Source organism: Akebia trifoliata, chromosome 11, assembly GCF_017979445.1.
Source record: "Akebia trifoliata isolate Shusen 1 chromosome 11, ASM1797944v1, whole genome shotgun sequence".
NCBI lineage: Eukaryota > Viridiplantae > Streptophyta > Magnoliopsida > Ranunculales > Lardizabalaceae > Akebia > Akebia trifoliata.
In genome coordinates this window covers 10,415,450-10,439,090 of record NC_141385.1, presented here as the reverse complement: position 1 = coordinate 10,439,090, position 23,641 = coordinate 10,415,450, and the positions used below count along the sequence as shown (strand labels likewise).

The 23,641-nt window shown below is 35.2% G+C and overlaps 3 protein-coding genes and 1 non-coding gene across 9 annotated transcripts; all 4 read right to left on the bottom strand.

Moving 5' to 3' along the window:
- Positions 1 to 739: 739 nt before the first annotated feature.
- On the bottom strand, positions 740 to 9,764 carry FKGP (L-fucokinase/GDP-L-fucose pyrophosphorylase). Of its 2 annotated transcripts, XM_086458568.1 has the most exons (7): positions 9,234 to 9,764; positions 6,803 to 7,085; positions 5,656 to 6,020; positions 4,907 to 5,033; positions 3,712 to 4,725; positions 2,490 to 3,220; positions 740 to 1,292 (listed from the first exon to the last, which is right to left on the bottom strand). In XM_086458568.1, exons 1-7 carry the CDS (start codon positions 9,576 to 9,578, stop codon positions 897 to 899), a joined length of 3,261 nt encoding a protein of 1,086 aa, XP_086314694.1. In that variant the 5' UTR covers positions 9,579 to 9,764; the 3' UTR covers positions 740 to 896. The 2 variants fall into 2 exon arrangements, with proteins under 2 accessions (XP_086314694.1, XP_086314695.1); XM_086458569.1 differs by lacking the exon at positions 6,803 to 7,085 and having other exon boundaries at positions 9,234 to 9,373.
- Positions 9,765 to 10,555: 791 nt separating this feature from the next.
- Positions 10,556 to 10,629, bottom strand: TRNAV-AAC (transfer RNA valine (anticodon AAC)). Its single transcript has one exon. It is a non-coding gene; the product is annotated as a tRNA-Val (tRNA).
- Positions 10,630 to 12,274: 1,645 nt separating this feature from the next.
- On the bottom strand, positions 12,275 to 16,936 carry LOC147390863 (LOW protein: PPR containing protein). 5 transcript variants are annotated; one of them, XM_086458549.1, is made up of 5 exons: positions 16,585 to 16,935; positions 14,849 to 15,944; positions 13,821 to 13,920; positions 13,102 to 13,269; positions 12,275 to 12,610 (listed from the first exon to the last, which is right to left on the bottom strand). In XM_086458549.1, exons 1-3 carry the CDS (start codon positions 16,915 to 16,917, stop codon positions 13,898 to 13,900), a joined length of 1,452 nt encoding a protein of 483 aa, XP_086314675.1. In that variant the 5' UTR covers positions 16,918 to 16,935; the 3' UTR covers positions 12,275 to 12,610; positions 13,102 to 13,269; positions 13,821 to 13,897. The 5 variants fall into 5 exon arrangements, with proteins under 5 accessions (XP_086314675.1, XP_086314674.1, XP_086314676.1 ...); XM_086458548.1 differs by having other exon boundaries at positions 13,102 to 13,920; XM_086458550.1 differs by having other exon boundaries at positions 13,146 to 13,920.
- A 1,650-nt stretch (positions 16,937 to 18,586) lies between these two features.
- LOC147390862 (uncharacterized) lies at positions 18,587 to 22,839 on the bottom strand. The gene is made up of 3 exons (XM_086458552.1): positions 22,672 to 22,839; positions 22,493 to 22,586; positions 18,587 to 18,940 (listed from the first exon to the last, which is right to left on the bottom strand). Exons 1-3 carry the CDS (start codon positions 22,783 to 22,785, stop codon positions 18,810 to 18,812), a joined length of 339 nt encoding a protein of 112 aa, XP_086314678.1. The 5' UTR covers positions 22,786 to 22,839; the 3' UTR covers positions 18,587 to 18,809.
- Between the last annotated feature and the right edge of the window lie 802 nt (positions 22,840 to 23,641).

Below are 23,641 nucleotides of genomic sequence, written 5' to 3'. Positions count from 1 at the left end.
TTTTTTAATGGATCGTTAATGATTTTCTTTTAATTGATGGATAGATTAATAACTCATTATATGAGATTTCATATTCATATCTATTTATTTTTATTAAAAATATATTGATTCAATTAGGTTTTGAAGATATTAGCAATCCATAGAATCAAACAGACCTTAGCTCGGTTCAGGTTGGTTTGGTTTTATGGCAATTTGATTCAGTTCCGATTTGGCCTCAAACAGAACCAACTGAACCAAGTTGCACACCTAATAATTTATATAATATGTACTTTATATTTATATATGAATTTTAGCGTTGGCCTGGGTCAAATTTATGTGCTACAGGCCAGGCTTTTACATGGGCCCTTTTTATTTGAATTGGCCCAATACAACCATTATGTGGGACAGGTTTAGCAAAACTTTTGAGGTCCAAGTAGGATCGGATTGGCCCATTAACAGCCTTACTAATCATGTTTCAACATTTCATTCAATCTCGTCTGTTATTTGGAAGTACATACATATTTGTTATTGAGTTTGATAGCTTTGAATCAGTCAATGAGGCCCTTTACCCCAAAAAACAAAAAAACAAAAAAATTTAATTAAAGAAAAGTAAATTTTTTTAAAGGTAAATCCATGTTTCATCTGTCGAAAAAGTCGAATGGTATCAGATCAACCAGCTTTTGCACTATTAAAGAACACAAGAGCTATACTGCTAACCTTTATTAAAACATGATTGGAAAAGCATCAAATACCCAAAAAATGATAAAGGCCAAGAAAAGGAAATAATTATTCCTATCTTTTGTTTCTTGCCTGCCATTACGGCTAAGAATACACATCTCAACAAGCATAAGATATAAAGAGAACAAATATAGAATACAAGAAGTTATCTTAAAGGAACACTAACAACCATTTGACTATTATTCTGAAAAAATGCTCCAATTATAGACATCGACGTTGAAATCTGCAGATGTTTTCAGCAAATGTGTCAGTTCTTTAGCACAATCAGCATTTTTGGCAAGTAACAAAGCAAACCCTCCGCCACCAGCACCGACAAGCTTGTAACCACAGCAGAAGCGGTCAGAAAACTCAAAGAGCCTATCGACAAATTCGTTGCTGCAATATGGGTCTAGTTCTTGATGCAGCCGCCAAGCTTCCAGCATTATTTCCCCCAGATCATCTAAATCACCGTTCATCAAAGCTTCTCGTCCGACCTTTGCTAGTTCAGCGAGGCGCTTTATACTGGATATAAGTTGGTTATCACGTCGAAGATATCGTGTTACCACTTTTTGCAGGACTTGGTTTGCGAGTCGGACCTGATTAAATGTGGCCATATATAATGTAAGTTGTTTCAGGAAATATATAGGAGATCGAAGCAATATATGGAAACATTAGCTTGTAGAACATAGCCAATCATGGTTTTAAATCTAGTCCGAGACCGAGATGACTCACCCGAGTCATCTCGGTATCGTTCAGCAACGAGACACATTTATATGACGTCTCTAATTTCACAACATCTCATGAGATGACTCAGATGATATTTTGGAAATATCGGCCGAGTCAGTAAAACTTGGCCGGTTTAACCGAGATTTTGTATTTTAATTAAACTAATTATATTTTAAAATTTTAATTATCTAATCTATATAATAAAATACAACAGTGGGTCCCACTCCAACTACAGCTTTGTAAGGGATAGAAGTCCCATTCAACTATAGTTTGGGGTATAAACATTAAGACAAAGGAGTTGGATCCACGCTTTCTAATCTACCTTATTTTATAAAAATATTTATAATTATTTTCATATAAATATATATATATATATATATATATGGGTCCCGTTCAGCAACAAACATTTTGGCAAACATTTTGGCAAAACATTTTTCAAAACATGGGTTAGAGGTCTTGGAATGGGCTGATTTTTGGTAAGGATGATCTCTACGGTGAGGAGATCATCCTCACCAAAAATCAGCCCATTCCAAAACTTATAACCCCAGTTTACAAGTTGAAAAATCGTGGACCGTCCGTTTTTTGTAAACCATTTTTGATAGGGTTAGAAGTTTTGGAATGGACTGATTTTTGGTGAGGATGATCTCCTCACCGTAGAGATCATCCTCACCAAAAATCAGCCCATTCCAAAACCTCTAACCCATGTTTTGAAAAATGTTTTGCCAAAATGTTTGTCAAAATGTTTGTTGCTGAACATTTCCCTATATATATATATATATTTCTAATCTACCTTATTTTATAAAAATATTTTTAATTATTTTCATATAAATATATATATATATATATATATATATATATATATATATATATATATGAAAAAAACATTATAAACCAAGTTAAATGACTTACTCTCGTCTGAGATGAGACAACTCGGTCTCGTGGACGAGACAAGATGTCAAACCGAGTTTTGAAACCATGTACCCAGTAAGACCCACTATATCAGATTATTTTCTCAAGAAAAACAGAAATGCCCTTCAATACACCACAAACAAAAAACAGAAACTTACTTGGCCAGTAAACACTACGAGTAGTCGTTGCTCGAAATCCAACACTAACTGAGGTGAAGCCACTAGGGGAATGACTTGAAGCCGTAGTGGTATTCCCGGAAAACTTGAAGTAAATTTGATACCAGGGTACAAACCTCCGATTTGATCCTGCCAACCTCCTCCGGTGCCCATGATCTGCTCTAAGACCAAAACAAGTCTCGCAACATTTTCATTACTTTCATCTCCATCCATTATTTCGAGAAGTCCTTTCACAACGGCTGCAGCTAAGATACTTGAAGTCCCCAAACCACTACCACGGGGCACATTAGCCCATGTTTGAATTTTTAAGCCAGTCAACGAAAGGATCTTGTCATGAATAATACCAGAAACGAGCAGTGCAGATTTGACAAGTCGAAATTGATCATCATGATTGAATGGTGTAGCAATCGATCTAGGATCTTTAATGTACAAATGGTTTTCGGCATCATCACAAATCAGTACACCAGTAGTAGTCGTAGTCTCTATCGTTGTGCCAATAGGAAGAGCACCTTCAAGACTTATAGCCATATTAAGAACATAACCAGAACGCTCCAAACTCCAAGGAGGAGTATCACTCCAACCTCCAACAAAGTCCACACGAACTGGTAACTCTACCCTAGCTCTTCTTGGGAAGAAAGGACGGTCTACACAGCCATCAAGATTATTGCCCTCATGTCTCGAAGGAGAGACACTGTTGGACTCTAATAGATGATCTAACAACAACAACAAAACAAAAAAAATGTGAACCACGGCCCCGGTAAATATCATAAAGGATGAAAATTGAGTGCACAATCAAAAGAGCAAAACTCAACTTGAATTAAATGCTTCAATGAAACAATTTAGGAGTAAATATAGAAATAATGGTCCATCTTAATGAACATAAAGATTCATAAAGCCATTTTGGGATGATTTAACCCTTCCTACTAATGTGAACAATAGGGAAGCATCCTAATATAATGAGAATTTACAATGGCTTGTTCTCTGACTTTTGCACTCCTTTTTCCCCCTTTTTTGATATAAATAAAAACCCTAGTTAATTTTTCCATTTTACTAATGTGAATGATTAGGAAGCATTCAAAGATGATGTGCATTTACAATGGCATTTATTTCACTTTTCACGTTCTTTTTTTTTTTTTTTTTTTTTTTTCATTTTTTCCTTTTATTTTCTCATCTTTATTTCAAGATAAAGAAATTCAGTTTTTACCTCCAAATCCATATTTTACTGCCAAAGCAGTTTCATCAGCAACTGCAGTCCAAACTTTCTGATCCAATTTGCATGCTCTTATTTCTTCCCCGCATGACCGAAGAAGATCAACCTGCACTTGGTAAGCCCTGCTTTGTGGAAGAATCCCTGTGTTCTGAGCCTCAAGTTTGGGACAAAGGGCTAAAAATTCTTTACAGATTTCAATTCCCGATACTTCTTTTTGCAGAATTTCTTCACACAATTGAGACAAGTTGCGTCCTAGCAAGCCAAAACTAATGCAAGCTTTAGCAATTCCAGCTGCAATGTCAGCTTGGTGATTACTGGAACCCAAGCAAAGTTGAGGAAAATCTATTGATCTATGCAACTCTTCCAAACTGACTCGTTGTGAACTTCTCCACAATGCAAGAATAGAGTTTTCATGCTTGGTCAAGCCCATAAGCCACATTGCTAAACTAAGCATCTCAAAATAAGGTACAATGGGGAATATCTTAGCATTCCATAAGCACTTTTCTTGACCACCAGATGAGCTCCACAACTCACCTTCTTCGATATCTAAATCATGCAAGACCTTTTTCCATGGTTTCCCGCAAAAAGTACCGTCCCTTAAAAGTGAGATTTTTGGGTTATCATAGAGTCCACAATAGATAATAACTCTTTCTTTGCATCCAACTAAAGGAACCTCCCAAAGACAATGGCGGTCCGGCAGTATGAATAGAAAGGAATCCCGTGTTGGTCCATTATCACTGCTTACTGGGATATTAACACCAACGACAATAGATTGGGAACCGATCAGTGTTCCACCTGAAAGTGATGAATCATAAACCATAGAATCCTCCCCAATCGAGACTCCAGGTGAGATTTTGCTTGAAAGAATAATAGCAGATGCTGCAATGTCACTTACAGTGGTCGCAGGAATAGAACATAAGTGCCTCCGACCTACAAGAGTTGAACCGGACCCACCAAAGTGATCTAGAACTTCACTAGATGTTCCAAAATGTAAAAATGACAAGTCATCTGCAATGAAACAAAGAAAGAATAAGCATGGGACTTCAAAGCAGGAAATTCAACATCCCCCATACAAGATATGCTATCGATATTGATTCAAGGATAATATTGAACTAGAATTCTTTTTAATGTTATTTAGTTTGATATTAAAATTAAGATTCTGATAGATTTCAGACCAAGTATGACGTACAAGCACAATAACTGAACATCCTCCTTTTTCCCAATCCATTGATCAGATCTTTGCCCAAAGGTCGAAGTTTTAACCATTCATGTTTTGCTGGTACCCAAGCTGCTACCAAATCCTCGTATAAACTCATCTGCACAAATCATTCAAAAGTTAAAAGTTCTCCACATTGCAGAAACTTCAAAAGAGAAGGGTTGATGCAGGAACTGATTGCATAAAAGTTTTAGCCGTGATCAGGGGCGGAGCCAGGATTTTCTTGTAGTGGGGGCAAACTATGGTTAGTTGTATAGTTGAAGAACTTGAAGATGAATGGTTTTAGGGAGAAATTCAGAGGTTTTTGGTCAGAAGTTGAAGAAAAGGATATTTAGGTCATTTCCTATTAGTATATGAGAAGGCCCAGTCAAGAGGCAATGTCATCAACAAAAAATTGAAAGGGAGGTGAGGGTGTGGGGGCAAATGGGGAGAGAGGTGAGGGAGTGGGGACAAATGGGGCATGTAATTTGTTGAAAATATAGGGGTGTCTTAAAGGCCTGTGGGGGTAATTGCCCCCCACCAGCTCCTTACTAGCTCCGCCCTTGGCCGTGATAGGCCCCCAATAATGCCACACAACCAATCCCATGAGGCCTCTTTTGAGCTTTGTCAACACATATATCAACACTTCAAGAATAAGATGCCATAAACATTATAGCCCACTAATGTGTACAAGTTGGTAATTTTAACTAGCATATATTGACAATTGAAGGATGGTAGCTTGCCTCTTTTCCACTCTTCAGAAGCTCTGAAATCATTGTTTGACTTGAAGTTGCAAGTATAAGAAGCTCAACCCATGCTTTACCCCGAACAGCGATTATTCCGGTATCTAGCAATGTTCTACCATCATGTAGAAGTGCTTGGTTCTCAACAAGCTCCTTTAAACTGGGCTTCTGTAGAAGATTCTCAACCGAACTGAGTGAATAAGTTCTATCCAGAATCCCAGTTTTGGATGCCACAATAACACCATGGTTAGAAGCAACATCGAGGGTGATAGGGACAGTGATAATACATGATGAGTCCTCTGGAAGAACCATAGTGGAGGAATCAAAACACGGGAGAACATCTCCAGTCATAATGAATATCCCACCTACAGAGACAAACAATTGGCTACAAGTCAGCTTCTATAGTGTCACGAAGAAAAGAATATAGCAACAACTGAGGGGGAACAAAAAAGATCATGAGTTGTGAAAGGGAAAGCGATTAAAGAAAATACATACTTGTTTCAACCAATTTAGCATTAAATATCAAATAAGATGAGACATGGAAGATGCATCTCAAAAACGAAAGGCATGGCCAGAAATTAAGAATTACCAAACACCCCAATTTAAACAATGATAGGGGGACCCTTGTACCAGTACATGTATTGTCAAATTAACAACTTACCCTTAAACCTGACCCACATTACATTCTCCCCATAATTAATAATGAACATATTTTTTTAATAGGTATTAACTTGAAATGAATAAAGGATAGGATTGACAAGATATCCTTCCTGCATTAAAGTAATAAAACACAACTGTAGGGCCCACTTTTGTGGGGGACAAACTTTCATCCAGCTAGGATAAACATCCCATTCAACTACAATTTTTGTGGGCCCCCTCTAACTCCATCATATTTACTCCTTTAACCCACTTTATTGTTTTTCATCTTTTACCCCTTAACCTCAAAAAAATTTAATAATACCCCCAAACTTTATTTTATTTTTCTGCTTTTACCCCCTTAATCCCAAAGAGGATGCCCATGCCTTAGGCACAATAGAACTCTAGTTTTGATATATTAGACAAGGGTTCAACATGAAGATGATTTTTAAACAAAATGAGAGCCAAGTTTCACTTCAATGTAATAAAAAAAGGATCACAATAGAGTAACCTTCATTCTTAAAAGCTTGTCTTGCACAAGAGGAAATTGCAAGTATATGGTCAAAAAGCAGAGGAACTGGCCCATCAGGGTCATCAGCTGCCAAATACGGCAGTGGCAGGAAGACTTTCCCCATCGGATTTGCCCATGGGACCCTTTTAGAATCACCTCCAGCATGCAGCAATAATATATGCCTTTTGGCCATGAAGTTAGCCATTGGTAGGAGATGTACTTCATTGTTGGACCTCTCGTATGGAGACGAAGATTGTGAACTTTCATTCTCAACATTTTCTACCTACAGATGATAAACGTCCAATCAAAGCTGGAAACAAAAGAGATTACCCACAACAAGATAATTACTAGAGTATTCTAGACTACTCCAGGGTTTCTTTCTTATTTTTGGAAATTAAGGCAAAATAATTGTCAAACTCTACGTAGAGTTCATCCATATAGGAAAGTGCAAATAAATAAATATAATAAAAGTATATATGAACAAAAGAGAAAACGTGCGTGCACTATGTCACTAGCATGGAAAACACAACTTTTAACACCAAAAAAGTGTAGTCTGTGAATTGAAGATGGAAATAAATGTAGTGTCAGACATAATTAAATGAAAACAAAAATAATGACAACAATGTCACTTGTCCCAAATATAAACTTTGGGTTGATATGAAGAATATGGAGAAAGTTGTATATCAGCAGTCTCTTTCTTAGTCATTGTGAACGGAAGCAAAATTGCTCAATTTCCTTAGTTCTCGGCAAACATTTGTCACCCTTCTATTCTTAGTGGTGCTCAAGCTCTGAGTGGAGTCCCACAAAATATTTTGAACAAGATATCAACATAAGGTTCCAATATCTGAATGAAGAAACCATTCATCTCCCAAATATTTTGGAAAAAACTCCCAATATAATCAGATGGGAATTCTTAGAGGCAATTGTGGGCTCTAAATCCTATGATTGATCAATAGATTAGTCTAGGATGTATTTGGGGCATAAAATCTATAGTGAGTCACACTTGTCTCAATCATTTCCAAGCCTCAATGAGTTAGCTAGGTAGGAAGATGCTACAAATACGGAATACAAGGTGGTTTGGAATCTTCAATTTAGGGAAAAGTTTAACAATTGGGAAGTTGAAGAAGATATTGCTTTATTGGCCAGATTTAAAGAAGCTTTTATTTTGTTGCATGACAAAGAGAAACAAATTTGGATGCGGAATTGAGAATCCGCAAGGGATTTTTTGTGGGATTCATTGCATTGGCTCTAGTTGGAAGCATGTACCTACTTTTCTCGGTTTTCCCGGTCAAATCAATTTGGAATAAACAAGCTCCTTCAAAAGTGACCCTTTTTTTTTACATTGATGGCTTCTCATGACAAGATCCTAATAGTAATTAATCATCTCATTGATAGAAAGAGCCATGCCAAACATAAGCTTCGTTTCTAAAGAGCTCACAAAATGGGTGGGCTATCTTCTACTTTGTTGCAAGTTTGCCTCAAGTATTTGGAGCATGTTTGCGAATACGTGGAGTTCATTGTGACCTTCCCTAAAGCATGGTTGAGCTATTAAGCAGTTGGGCATTGAAGGGATTAGATGTCAAAAGGAAGATCTTTTGGGTGTTGGTATATTAATGATGACGAAGTCACTTTTCCTGAAAATAGACTCTAGTGGTTTTGAAGAAGATTAAAAGTTTGCATTTTCCATTAGGCCTTCATTTTCAAAGAGATAGAATGAGCTTGAACACCAACAAAAGTTAAGGATCTTGGTTTTTGGTAGCGTCTAATTATCTTTCCTCCTTTTTTTCTTACTTGGGGAATCTTGTACATTTTTTCGCTATGAATTGTAATCATATTTAACTCTTTAAAAATAGTTATATATATTTTGTATCCACGAAAGATTTGTAACATTTTTTTACGCCAATGATTACATTGAAAACTCCTATCACAACATAGCCATTGAGGAATCTGCTTTGCATGTATACATATGCTGTTATCATAAGATTTAAAGGGAACATAACATAATAACATTTATTATATTTCATATTTGATTCTTATGTTTTCAGATTTAATCTTTTTCCATAGACGTAAAATCCCCATGCCCATTTTAGTAAGTACATTGGGTTTCCGATAGTAGGACCAAGTCAACCTACCAGAAATGGAAATATCTATCTACATTTGAACCTCTTTTCTCAATTTTCTACTTCCATAACAGGTCGTAGCCTTCTCCAAATACAAAGAAATTCAATCTTTTATTCATTTTGAGGTTCATCTAACATAAATAAAAAAAAATTAATAAACAAAATCTATTCCCTCGACTTCTCAAAATCTGTTCAAAATAATATTTTGATAAACACCCATTTTACCAAAGAGATTCAACTATAATTCCCCCAAATTACACTCAAATTTACCAAAACAAACAATGAAGCTGAAGACCCAATGTTCAAATTACCGGTAAACCAAGACCAAGGCTCTCCAAATGGTCGGCAAGAGCTGAAATGGCGTTAAGCGTGGCCGCCCCAGACCCAATGCGTGCCCCTTCAGGATCGGGCACTGCAAGAGTGATCGTAGAACTAGCAATTCTGCCCATCCGCTTCGCCCTCTTGAGTTGCCATTCATAGAGCTCGGCTTGCTCAGGACTCGCGGCTGTGAGAACGATTGCATCCCATGTTGGAACCCTAGATGGGTGACGAACAGATAATCTCAAATGGTACCATGATTTTCTCAGAATTCCCGCCAAATCACCCTTATCCATTTTTCTCCCCATCGATCTCTTCTCTCCTGTGATCTCCATCATGGAGGGTTGGATTCTGTTACAGACCCCTAACTCTCTCTCTCTCTCTCTCTCTTGTCGGCAAAACAAATAGATCGAAGAACAACAGGAATCTCAATAAGTAGCAGAATCACTACAGATGGAAAATTACGATTTTTGACGGTTTCATGAGAACTGAGAAGAGAATTAGGGAGGTGAGTTATAAAAAGGGCAAAAGTACCTTATAGACCCTATAGGAGGGGTTTCTTTCTAAATAGTTACGGACTTTTGAGTCTTATCTTTATAGTTCCTCAAAAGTCAATCCCATTTACTGATTTATCTTTATAATATTTTTAAATACCTAAACTGCCCTTTTCTCTTGTTTTTTTTTTCCACACCTATGTTATGGGTAATGTTTGAGAAACCTTCACACTGTTTCTTTAAACTCAAGACATGTCCCCTTGAGGTATGCTATCCTTGAGAGATAGAAAATGACTTAAATACCTAGGGAAAAAAAAATCTTTGATTTTTATCCTCCAGAGACACTATCATCATCAAGTCATCAACAATCTCTCTGATAATATTTGTTACCTTCATCTTTAAATCCTTCAAACCTTAACGATAAATGAGCAAGTAGAGGTGGAGAAGAATAGGCTTTTTTTAGATAGAAAATCAATAATTTAATGGAATTAATGGACTGAGGATGATAGTGGTTTTTTTTTTTTTGGGGGGGGGGGGGGTGTTTCTTTATTTGCTTTAAGGATAAAGATAAGGGTATTTAGGTTTAGATTTTTGGGAGAAAAATGTTTGTTTACTTGCAAGAGGAATGACAAGGGTATTTGGGTCATTTAAATTAGCCTCTTATATAAGATCTAGGTCAAAAGACACATCAGTTTGAAAACAAACGTATCTCAAACACGTGGACAATTACTTGTTTGCCAACGTGTACAGGTTGTTAGGAGGAAATCGTCAACCGTCGGATACTCGAATTTTCTTAAAAGGGAAATGAGAGCAAAAACGAATGGCTTCGCCCGGGCTCGAACCGGAGACCTTCAGTGTGTTAGACTGACGTGATAACCAACTACACCACGAAACCAGTTGCAATGATTTGAAGAAAATAAGTTACATAATGTTTGTAATAATCTAGGTAGTTGCAATAGATCTAGATTAGATCGGTTTTAAGTTAATACTACATTTAAGAAAAAATAAATAAAATCCAAACACATCATCAAATCAAAGACACAATCAATCCAAAATCTGATAATTTATCAAATTGAATCCTTGTTAAAACCCAAATCCTCTCGAGTTATCAAATTTGAATGCAATTATATTTCGATTTGATTCAATCCATTGACAAACATAGCTAAGATTTAACTTTGAAAGTAGAACAATGTGTGTGTAAATCATGGGACGTTAGCTTGTCTAACACCTTTTTTTTTTTAATACTATCCTTCTTCGTTTTATCTTTTAGTGAAAAAGTTAAAGAAGTCAAGTCTTTTACATAATAAATGTTTGTTTACATAATAAATATTATAAGCATTTAAATATTTTAAATTAAATATTTTTTTTGGTAAATGTTATGACAATCAATACCAACATAATAAATACATTAATTAATGACAATCAATTAATGCCAACATAATAAATAAATGTTATGACAATCAATGGCAACATAATAAATATATTTATTATGTAAAAAAACTAACATGCCCTTGTCTTTTTCATTAAAAACAAAACAAGAAAGGGTATTATTGAAAGAAAAAAAAAAAAGTGTTGGATATATATATATATATATATATATGGTCAGAATCCGTAAACGATGTTTTGTCCTATATGGCAAAACAATTTTAAAATGAGTTGACTTTTTGTGAGGATGATCTCTGTGGTGAGTAGATCATCCTCACAAAAAATCAATTGATTCTAAAACTTCTAACCCTATGAAAAATTATTACAAACTAATAGTTAAAATGAACGGTTCACGATTCTTTAACTTGTAAGCTAGGGCTAGCAATTTCAGAATGGGCTTATGATCCTCTTACCATAGAGATTATCCTATTCCGAAACTTTTTGCCCCTATCAGACAAAACACGTTATCTAGAATGTTGTCTACGGATCCTAACCTTATATATATATAACCAGCGTCCAGACTCGTAGGCGGCAACTGACTTCTCAGAGCGCAATATCTTCTCAAAATCCCCTGAGTACATGCTATACCCCCACAAACTACACCTACAAGGTAAGTCGAGAAAAATCCTTGTGAGTGGTTAAGGATGAGGCTTTGAAGAATAAATAGATGTAGTAGGACCAACTATTTAAAGGGCTGGTTCCAGTGACTCGTGAGCTACACATGATCCCAACCTTTTCGACACAAAATCAATAGTTGATATTTATGCATATATCTTGATAACACATATCTCAGAGACCCTTATCCCTAGAGTAAATCTCAACCATCGCATTTGGTGTATAAACGGTTAAGATCATGTGTTTTTTCCATGATTCGATGGATCCTGACCCAAATTTAAAACCATTGTTCTAGAGACAATTTCTTTGGCATCCAAAGCGATTACTAGATTTTGATCCATTATCACAAACCCAATTATTTTTCAGTTCAATTTTGGGTAATTAGAGACGTTATAATGACTTCATTTTACTTGTAACTTATTTATAAGAACATTAAATAGCTAAAACTAAATATATATAAATAACTGAGTTAGACAAATATATTTTAGCTAAAATTATAATTTAGAGATAATGTGAAACCTTTGTTTTCCAATTTATCTTTACGACTTTCTCAAACTCAAAACTATAGACTTTAAATCCAAGTTTTAAGTTCGTAAGTTTGATTTGCTTGAAGAATTCATTACACGTTACAAAATGACCCCATCAATTTCATACCCAGACCGAAAACTTCATTCCTATTATTCTCTTCCTCTCCTCCTCTCTCCCAAAGATCACCGATCCTAGTACACCATTGGCCATTGCCCTTCATCAGCATTATCAAAATACGTCATTCGAACTTTCTTACTTCTTTTTCCTTTTATTTTTATTTTTTTGTGAGGGATGTTCTTGGTTCAGATCTGCAAGTGTTATTTAACAAAAGATTAGGCAAGGTCTTAAGAACAAAAACTAAAGATGGGTTTTCATTAATTTTGAAAAAAAAAAAAAAATCAATCTTGAAAGGCTAAATCACATATAAAAACCACATAAGAGTCTAAAAACAGAAAAATGAAATAATTTTTTGTGCCAAAAGAAATGGCCCCAAAAGTGGGTTCTTTTGAGTTATGTGGTGGTTTGGATCACCAAATCTGACTTGGGCCACCTCTACTAAGTTCCATTAAAAATTGTCCTAGTCCAAGACCGAGTCTTCTATCCTGTATTCGAATTTTAAGTCATCAGACACTGATCCTGTATTGACTCAAGGATCCAACTTGTGATCGACTAAGCTTTTAAAGTCGAAAAAAGAATTGACAGTCCCATGTCTTGTTTCTCGGACATGAAAGGAATATTGATAGTTGAGATAATTATCATGATGAAAAGAAATGATTTTTTTCAAATGGTAATCACTTACATTAGGAAGCAATTCTTGTTTTACTGGATATATAAGACTGTTACCACTTGTCTTGCAAGAAAGCAAGAGAATGAACACGAGGGTCCGTTCCTCTTTTATGTGCACTACTTGAATAGCTACAATGTTCATACAAAAGTGTGGTAATCTGCAATACTTCAGATTATGAACCTACAACATAGAAAATGTGAAAGAGTGTGATTTAGTTATAATGTTTAATTTTTTCTTCTTCTTTCACCAAGGAAATTGGAACAAGTGCCAACTGTTGAAAAAACTGAAATAAAAGAATTTTCTACTAGTTGAGATAAGGCATTGTGAATGGTTATCATTAATGTGGTAGTACACACTAATACCCATGCAATTTTTTTAGAAAAAAACATAAAAAAAAGGTCTAGAAAAATGGAAGTAAATTGAAATGATATAAATAAAATCAGATAACATATACAAATCAAAAAAATAAAATGATAATGAAAATCATTATTAAAAAAAAAAAAAGGTATACCATAATCTCCCTCATAAGCTTGTTGAATGTGTGAACTCCAAAAAAAAAAAATGTGAAGAGCCCTTATCAAATAGCTTTTTTTCAGTTGAAGTGCAACAAAAGATGTGAAATTGACCCAATTATTCAAGTTTTTGGAATTCGTATGGTTATGAAAGTGAAAAGAAGTGATTCTAGTTACCAGCTGAAAAGTATTCAGAAGGTTAAAGAGTTGGCCTCTTACCATTTTGGACCATAGTTAAAGATCAGAAATCCTTGCTCTTATAGATGTTGGCATTTCACCTGTTTTTTGTACTTTAATTATCCTGTAATCAATCTGGTTCCTGTAATAAAAGAATGTATGTTACAGAGCAGCCAAGAGTCTTAACTTGAAAAGCAGTAAATGCATCCACTGATACTACCCAAAACCCCAATAATATAACCAATGTTACCTAGACACATGAAACAGGTACACTGGCTCCTAAGTGTTAGGGTGTCCAGCACAACAATCTCTTGAAATTCTAATACAGCGGCATGGCTGTGTAAATATTAACTAGTGATACAACAAAATCCTCTTGGTGGTAAGCTAGTAATTTGTCACACATACTTTTGAGTTGGATGGCTGCCCAAGTACCTAGAGTGCATGATCCAAACCCTTACTGTTAAATTATTTGATAAAAAAGATGGTTAAAAACTGGTTCTACCATAAGCATATCTTGTGCCTAGAAGTGTCGTGTTACACTATGAAATGTCAGCAAGTTGGCATGGCAAAAAACAATTAAACCTAGTAGGAGTAATAAGAGTTCAACACTTAATGAATTTGACTTTTGATTTGACATCAACTTTTCTAACATTGCAATTCAAGATTTTTAAAGAGAGTTGCTATTGGCAACCCAGCTTTTACTTATTACACATCAATTAAAATTAAAAAAAAAAACGAGTCAATTGTTGAGTATAAGTAAAAGTTGGGGTGCCAATAGAAACTCTTTCACTTTCTAATTTTTTTAGATTTCTATTTGTTAGATTTAGGATTTTATATGGGCCTAACCCTAATTGTAAATAACTCTTTAAGTTGTTTCAATGTGTTAATAACGCTTTGTAATGTTGAAATAATAACTTGAACCAAACTTTTGTCATGTTTGGATGGTTTGCTTTAATCTTTAATTGGGGTGCAATAAATAATTTAAGAAATTGGAATGTAATAAGTAAAAGTTGGGGTGCCAATAGCAGCTCTTTTTCTAAATTAAAGAGAAGATGAAAATCAAAAGATACCTGAAATGTCTTTCGAGCTAAGCATCTTGATCTCCAACTCTTGCGCAGCTTCGACCATTCCCTGCACATTGTAGGCTTGGATCATAGTAGCAAAAGTGATGTTATCGGGATTGCATTTCCTCTCCTTCATCTCCAAGAACATCTCCTCCATCCTCTTCAACTCTCCAGCCTGGCCATAGGCACTGATGACACAATTGAAAAATGGGGTATCCAACACTACATCAGTATTCTCTACTTGCCTTAAGATCGAGCTAATCTTCTTTAGAAGACCAGCTTTACCGTACCCACTAACAAGAGAGCAGTAAGTAACAGAATTAGGCTTCAACCCTTTATACTTCATTGTCCGAAAAAAGTGCTCCATCTTTTCAATGTTTCCTGCCTTCCCAAATGTCTCAATAACTATATTAAAAGTAACTATTGTTGGAGAATAGAATCTTTTCTCCATAAACTCCATGACGGACCCCATTTTGTCATACATCCCGACTTTTCCATACGATCTAATCAGGATGTTAAATGTCTTCATGTCTGGTTTGACGCCCATGTGTTGAAACTCATCGTACCACCTCTCCATCTTCTCAATCTGTCCAACATTTCCATAAGCCCATATGAAAGAGTTCAACGTGAAGACATCAGGAAGACAGCTAGCAGTCTCGATCATGTCTGTGAGTGAGCTCTCCATCAATTCGAGCATCTCAGCCTTACCATATCCATCGATCATGGTATTGTATGTAACAGTAGTACATTCAATTCCCAAATATGACATCTCGGTTAAAACACGATCAATAAGATCAAAACGACGGAGTTTAGTGCAACAGTTAATAACACTTGAATATGTATATATGTCTGGTTTGCAGTCAGAGACCGACTTCATCTTATCAATGATACAAAACGCTTCATCTAAGAGACCACTGAGTCCATAAGCACTCACCAACGAAGTGTAAACATCGATGGTGGGTTTGATCCCTTCAGACAACATTTTCTCAAATAGCAAGCTTGCCTGCCCGGGTTGCTTGCATTTCCCAAGCATCATCAAGAGCTTTGTGTAGGTTTGGCATCTTGGTTGATACCAGCGTTGCTTACGGAGAAGTTCAAAAATCTGTGGATGGGAAATGAGGAAAAAAAAAAATTCCATGTAAGAAAATCATTCAGGTAAGATAAGGGAAAACTTCTAAGCAATTTCACCAAACAAAGAAGCTTAATGTTAAGGGTACCCATTAATTAAATTCTTCAACAAATGAATCCCATTTAGTAGCATTTAAAAGAGGTAATAGAACAGAACATACTACAATGCCTATAGTACCATCTAATTATTTATTGAAACATCGCCCATTACCACCAAAAATACATCCAAGTCGAACAAGAACTGCAGATTGGTATGAAATTTAGATAAAAAAGAGACTACCCACTACTTTTATTTGTTCAAGAATCAAACCCATTCAACGTATTTCTCCAATTCTTCATAAACAACCCCAGAACATAGAACTCAAACTATTACTACAGCTTGGTTTAGTATTTTGAAATATATCCACAATTTCATTTACACAAAAAACAATTAAATTTCACATATTTATCCGATTCTAATAAAACAACACCAAAATCAAAGAACACCCCACAACTTCAATTTGTTCAAAAAACATGAAGCAATATAAGATTCTTAGAGTAATTTAGTAAAACAAAGAGAACCCATTATTGAGATTGAAACCAAATATGCTTTAGAAAAACAAAAATTCACCAACCTTGAGAGCAGTTTCCCACTGATTACTTCTTATCGAATTATCCAAAGCTTCTAAAACCGCTTTCGGCCAGAGCTGAGTGTTTTTCGTGGAATTCGATTTCCTCTCGATGCCTTTAACAGCAGCCTCAGTTCTTAGAATCAGAGAAAGGTTTCTCTTTGATTCCTTTTGAAGCCCTTTTGAAATCTCAACGTTTCTTTTAGCCGATTTCACCAATAAAAATGGCGAATTTGTTCTCGGTGCTGGTTTACAGGGGAGTACTACACCAGCAGTGGACGTTAGCAAGGAGGATGACGATGAGCGCAAGTTAGCAACATCAGGGAACTGGAGCTCCATTGAGTGTAGCAAATAAAAAGACCCTCAGCTCAGAGGCAATGTGAATCGTTTACTAAATTAACTCGTTTTAATTCGAATTAATAAAAACTCGGCTGAGTCAACTGAGTTTTCTGTTTTTGATATAAAACAATTGATTTAATAAGACTGTTGTATCCCGATGAAAAAGATCTACGATACTGTGACACACGACTCAAGAGACAAATTATAAATTTTAAGGTAATAAAATCCATATTACCCTTTTAAATTATAAAGACCATACCCACATAAGGATTCCAAAAAGAAAGGCAGGGATAAGAGGGAAAAAACACAAGAGTTACCTAGAGATTACAATGTTCATCTTAGATATTTGCTTTAATTAAGAATCCCTAGGAATATCCTTCTACATCAAGTTTTTGGTATTAATAGGAAAAAAAAAATTTCTTACTTTTGGAGACATGTAAGTTAACAAAACCACTAGGGCATCAAAAATTTCGATTCAAATAAATTGAGGTACTTATGGGTGTGATGCCTTACTTTTATAGATATATTGGGTAATTAATTGCAAAAAATCATCTCAATCCGAAACTTTTATAAATGTATTAGGACAACGAATCGACTTATTTATATAAATTTAAAATAGGGAAGTGATTTTCTAACTTGAAAATTTTCATTTGATGTGTACATGGCTAAATTGGTAAAGGCACAGAATCATAGATCTTTTTCTTGGGATACACAAGAAAAACGATCAATGATTTTGTACCATAATCACGTCATCGAGTGAAAATTTTCGAGTCAATTTAAAATAAGGTAAGAAAATCAAATTTGATAATGATTGGAAATTGATTTTCTAATGCCCTCATCAAAGACTATAGGTCACTTTTGGGACTCATATTCTAAACATCAAATTCTTTAGATTATGGCTTATCACCCAAGTCATAATTTAAGGAAATTTAACATTAAATTCCTTAGATTATAGATAAAAAAGAATCCCAAAAAATTTAGGCAAATAATTAGCTCCAGATTCACCACTGCACAGGGGACAGATTTATGGGGATGTGCGTTTGTGTATCTTGAGGCATAAAATCTATAATTCTGGCACACTCCACGTCAGAATCGATTAAGTATGACACATGAGAGAGCCATAAATAAGAGTCCTTAAGGTTCATTTGCATCAAATTCAAAACATGAGTATAAAGGTAATTTTAATAAAATGATAGTACAATGGATACCCATTTTGATAAAATAAATAATACCAAAAAGGGGTATAGACAACTTCTCATAAATATTTTATGAGTCCTCATAATCTGACTCACTTTTTGTACCTTCTTTGTATACTCCCTTCACAAAACCGTATAAAACCATAAAGATCTGTCCTTGTGTATCCCGAAGCAAAGGATCTACGCTTCTCTGAAGAGAACATACAAAAAAGTGAGTCGGATTGCCACGACTCATATTTAAAAAAAATTTATTTTCCTCTTGAAAAAGCTATTTCCAGAGGGAAAAAAATTGAAGTAGATGGCAATTTGTTGAAGACTTATGAAAGTAAAATGGCACACACCCATTTCTGGGTATGTGTGGGCATTAATCGAGCATTTTCCAAGCAAATAAAAATGAGATTCAATGAGCTTATTAAGGGAAAGGGAACCATACTTAACAATATAATACACCGATAAATTATAAAACATTTGGATTGGATGGCTCTCAAAACCCAAATCTCATATCAAATAGAAATGAATGGAACGAAAAAAACAAAGAGTACAATATCACAAGTCGAATAATCACTGTCGTCTTGCATAAAAAAAGAAACTCATCAAAAGAGATATATAAATGACAAAGCCAAAAAATTAAGTAAATTTGAGGGAGTAGCAATTAGAACACACAAACTTTGCTTTTAAATTTGACATAAAATGTATTTAGTCTTCACGCCATTCCCTTCGGCAGTTATCATTGCAGCATTGGTAAAATGTTGACATGGGCTCATCTGCTGATCGTATCTGAAGTTGCCTGTAGTAGGCCTGCCCGAAGTTGCAATGAGGACAGGTTGCTGAATAATGAAACATGAAAAAAATACACAGTTAGCCTTTAAATGCAATGAATTGTGTTTGCAAGACTTCAATTTGAATGGAAAGTACATCACTCACACATTAGAAAGAAAATCATTCAGATTATCAATTTGAACTTTGGGTAATTCTAGTCTCAATAACACATCAGTATTAAGTATTAACCATCTATGGACCGATTAAAACAGGCCAAACATGGCTAACAAGAAGACAGTGAGATGGACCCTTGGCATGTATAAGAGGTTACATTATACATATAGAGGGAAATCACAGCTTATGTTAATCAAACTATAGTTAACACTTAAATAAAAGCAAGACAAGAAATGCTAAATATGGTGGAAGTCACAATAAAATGGAATCATGTGAGAAAAATTTAACAGAAAAAACATAAAAATAGAACCTTTGGGGGTTGACACGTACAATGACTATAACGGAAATTTCTCAACAAAAAATTCTCTACAACTATTTATGCTTCTAATCAAACTTTTCACTGCTTGTGACTGTAAAATCAAGCTTCAGACCCAAGTTTCTTTCATCAAATCTTTACACAGTGTTTCATTCATACAAACTATCTTTGGAACCTGAGGTACACCAAATGAGCAGTAATGTGTTAGAATGATATTGAAAAAAATTATTAAATTTATATTAAAAAATATGAAACCACTAGACATTTTCAGATAGAACATTTTACCACCACAGAAAACTGGAAGATTTCTTGATCTTCTAAGAGATCAGTATAAAGCCCCACTAAATTACTAATGAAGGTAAAGAATCTCAGACACTCTTTCCTCTGAGAGGGTTCTCCTAAATGTCAACAATTGCTGACATCATAGTCCACCATAATCCAAACAGATTTAAGAAGAAACGTCCTACTCTGAAAAAAATACAGTCCAATATGACCAGATCCAATCCAACCTACTTACTCCAAAACAAAAAAGTTTGGTAGATAGGTTTGAATATACAATGATGAACACTTCCTACGAACTGTTGATTGAGTAAAGCTACTTCTATGTGTTGAAGCTCTGGCTTATTTTGGTTAAAAAGTTTCGTATGGTTACTATCATTTCTATTGGGCAGCCATTAGAGGCAATTATATTCTATTAAAAATAAAATGATCCTGGATTCACGTTGGGATGGCAAATTATTACACAAGCTGCCAACCTGATCATTAACAAAACCCAAATAAAACTTCAATGAAGATGATAACGATAATCCACTTATAATGAGAGCAGTAATCACATATAATGATCACAGTGCACTGGTTCTTGAATTCCAGGGCTCATTTATAAGTTTTTTTTTTTTACATCAATAAGACCGTGTCTGTGTTTTTTATTTTTTATTGGATAAGTGCAGATTAGTGCTTAGTAATTAGTAGGTGAAGACAGAGTTTTGAACCCAGTGTGTTTGTGACTGATAACCAATAATAGTTGTGTGGCAAGTTGGCACCTAACATTGTGTTTGTGACTGATAACCAATAATAGTTGTGTGGATAACCACCCATAATGGATGAAACCATATCTTTCTCAACGGTCTTCACAGGATTCTATAAGGGCATAGAATGAGAACTAGGAAGCTAAACAAGCACAATAACAAAGGGAGTTCTTACATGGAATAATATGAATCTCCTCAAGTTAAAGTTTGAGAAACCTAAACCTTTGGCTCGCGCCAAATTTTATCACTGCGTGAGTGGCAGCTCTTTCAGGGGATTGAAAGTACACGACAAGTTACCTTCAATGAGTGTTCTAAACCATAGTCACCAAGTTGGGGTTCGGGAAAAAGTCGAAAAAAACGAAAAAATCGAGACAAAATCGGAAAAATATCGGAATAGTGTTAAGACAGTATATTTTTTTCTACTAAGTGATGTTATCATTTATATCATCAAATCCTATTTTAAACTTAAGAATAAATGGTATTTGAAAAAACCCTTTTAAAATAGCTTGTTCAACAAAAAAAAAAAAAATCACATTTTTTTTTTGTTTAAATCGTGACTTTTTAAAACAATCGTGTGATTTAATCGCCAGTCTTTAAAATCGCGATTTAAATGCGATTTTTTGAAAAAGTGGCGACTTTAGTGACTATCTTCTAAACCAATCAAATTGAGTTTTTTGTTGGGTAGCTAGAGAAAATGAAGTCCAAATCTTTTTGGAGTGTTGGTCTGCTCAAGGTAGATGGAAATGAATTCTTCATTAATCATGTTACAACAGAGTTATCCTTGGCTAGAAATTTGATATCAAATGTGCTGAGAATGCATTTAAGGGGAATGATATAGACATCAAGGTCAAAGATTATCATTCTCAGCATTTATTCATCACATCTAGATGGAGAGATGTAGATGGATCTTTCAAAACAAGTTTTTGTCCTCCTCAAAAATCCTTGGGTTGCATTGTTTCACATATTTTAGTGAAGAATGGATCAAACCTGGATTAAGTTCCTAACTCCCCTCATTTGAGGCAATTTTCTTCTAGTTGGAAGTTGCAAGAGAAGTGAATCAAAGTATCGGGGTTGGGATGCTAAACACAGACAGATTGCTATGAGGAAGCATAGGAATTTTTTTTTGCTTATCACGGGTATCCCCACCCTTCGGATGAGACTAATCCCCCAGTCACATGCACCACTCCCTCGGAAAGTCCTACGTGCAACTGGTTGAGTCAAGTCAACCGGTCCTTGGAGGGTGGCCCCAAGGAATTCATAGCTTCGTGGAGTTTCGAACACTTGACCTACCCTTCCTAAGGAGCTTATCAAGGCTTGACTTATTCACATTTTGACGGTAATAACAAGCTATCTCTGACGTCCCTGAGTTGGCCATCAAGCAAAATGTGAGAGGTATTACAATCGGAACTAACTCAATAGGAACATAGTCACCAAGTCGGGGTTCCGGAATAAGTCGAGGTAGGATTAGGACTGTACAATTGTTCCTACTAAGTGGTGTTATCATTTACAAGATTTTTAAAATATCATATCAGAGGACTGTTTTGATCAAGAAAAAAAAGATGTTTTATTGGCCAACGCATTCCGATACATTTTCGAAACATTGAATGTTTCGTATTGGTCTCAATCGACATCAATATGTCCCGATACATTCGAATACATTGTGAAATTCAATTTTAAACCATGATCATATTTATATGTAAATTTACACCTAATCCTCTCTCCGCCATCAATCAAGTAATCCCAAAATGGATCCCTTTGTCTAAATATTCGATAATGAATGAATCAAAAGTTGAAAAATAATCCTATTTATCCTTAAACAATCCAAATTATACAAAATGGGTCGAAAAACCAAACCAAAGACAACAGTATATCTCTAAAACTAGCATGGAAGAACATGGGCACAATTCAATCTTTAACTAAGAAAATGAAAAATAAGTAATCTTTTTTGGTTTCCTCAACAGTATCTAGTTCTCAGCTAATTCAACTAAAACCCAATTACTTTCGATTAACAAGCAGTCCCCATTACTTCAAAATCATAAATAAATCAAAGAAACCCATCACAATAAAATAAAATAAAATGAAGGAAGAGATGATGATGATGAGACCTTCGGTTTTGGGGGCAAATCTCATGGCGTCTTCGCCACTGAAGATAGGGTCAATCGCTTTCTTCCCAAGACGTTGTCTTTTCTTAATCTTTACCTGTAAAAATCAAAAAATGAAAAAAAAAAATCCATATTTAACTAATTTGCAGTAGAGAGAGAGAGAGAGAGAGAGAGAGGATTACCTGATTCTCTAATTCGCAGACGTAGGGACAAGTGGGACAGAAGATCCTCGCTTTTCTCCCCATATTGGCTGGCTCGTACTGTAACATGTTTCCACAGGTCGGGCAGAACTCCATTTTCTCTCTCTCTCTCTCTCTACTGCGCTGCGCCTTTCGCCTTCGTCTTTGATATGTTGAAAGTTGATGGTGCAATTTATAGATGGTAAGTACCGTCTATTGCAAGCGAGAATTGAAGCGATGTCAACGGGTTGGATCCCCATAATACCCAGAACCGGAATCTATATGGATTCTTGTCAATAGCCCTTTTTTTTTTTTTTAAGTCGTGATAATATGACTCGCCAGGTGGTATACGCAAATGACTCCGTGACGTGACAAGATCGGGTATTGTAGACCTAAATGCCTTAATATACACGATTGCACTTCACCATAAAAAATGTATCCCAAGGGAACTGCATAATGCGAAACGTATAGATTTATGATTCTTGAGTTTGTTCACGTCATAAAGTCATTGGAGTATGCCACCTAACGAGTCATATTATCACAACTTATATATATACATAAGGGGCAGTTCCTAAGACATACGTAAAAACAATGGTTTTTCAAAATATGGGTTAGAGGTTTGGGATTGAGCTGATTTTTTGCGAGGATGGTCACTATGATGAGAAGATCATCCTCACAAAAAATCAGTTCAATCTGAAACTTCTAAATCCATCAAAAATGATTTACAAATTATTGGCAAAAATTCAACGGTTCACATTCTAAATCACTTTTAATGGGGTTAGAAGTTTCAGATTAGACTGATTTTTTTTTCGGAAGATCTTTCCATCATAGAGATCATCCTCACAAAAAATCAGCTCAATCCAAACTTTTAACCCCATATTTTGAAAATTTATTAATGTTACATTATTTTTACATATGTTTTGTCATATGTCCTTTAATCCGTTTATATAATAGGTCCCGTTCGGCACCCAAC

Bases quoted from the DNA above. Each gene is read 5' to 3' on its own strand.
- FKGP (XM_086458568.1), bottom strand. From the start codon at position 9,578: ATGATGGAGATCACAGGAGAGAAGAGATCGATGGGGAGAAAAATGGAT. The intron at 4,726-4,906 runs GTACGTCATACT...GTTTCATTGCAG, and splicing joins GATGTTCAGTTATTGTGCTT to ATGACTTGTCATTTTTACAT. The intron at 3,221-3,711 runs GTAAAAACTGAA...TGTTGTTGTTAG, and splicing joins AGTAAAATATGGATTTGGAG to ATCATCTATTAGAGTCCAAC.
- LOC147390863 (XM_086458547.1), bottom strand. From the start codon at position 16,917: ATGGAGCTCCAGTTCCCTGATGTTGCTAACTTGCGCTCATCGTCATCC. The intron at 15,945-16,584 runs GTTGGTGAATTT...TCCCATCCACAG, and splicing joins AGTGGGAAACTGCTCTCAAG to ATTTTTGAACTTCTCCGTAA. The intron at 14,211-14,848 runs GTATCTTTTGAT...CATGCACTCTAG, and splicing joins TAGCTCGAAAGACATTTCAG to GTACTTGGGCAGCCATCCAA.
- LOC147390862 (XM_086458552.1), bottom strand. From the start codon at position 22,785: ATGGAGTTCTGCCCGACCTGTGGAAACATGTTACAGTACGAGCCAGCC. The intron at 22,587-22,671 runs GTAATCCTCTCT...TGATTTTTACAG, and splicing joins TCTGCGAATTAGAGAATCAG to GTAAAGATTAAGAAAAGACA. The intron at 18,941-22,492 runs GTCTCATCATCA...TTCATTATTCAG, and splicing joins ATTTGCCCCCAAAACCGAAG to CAACCTGTCCTCATTGCAAC.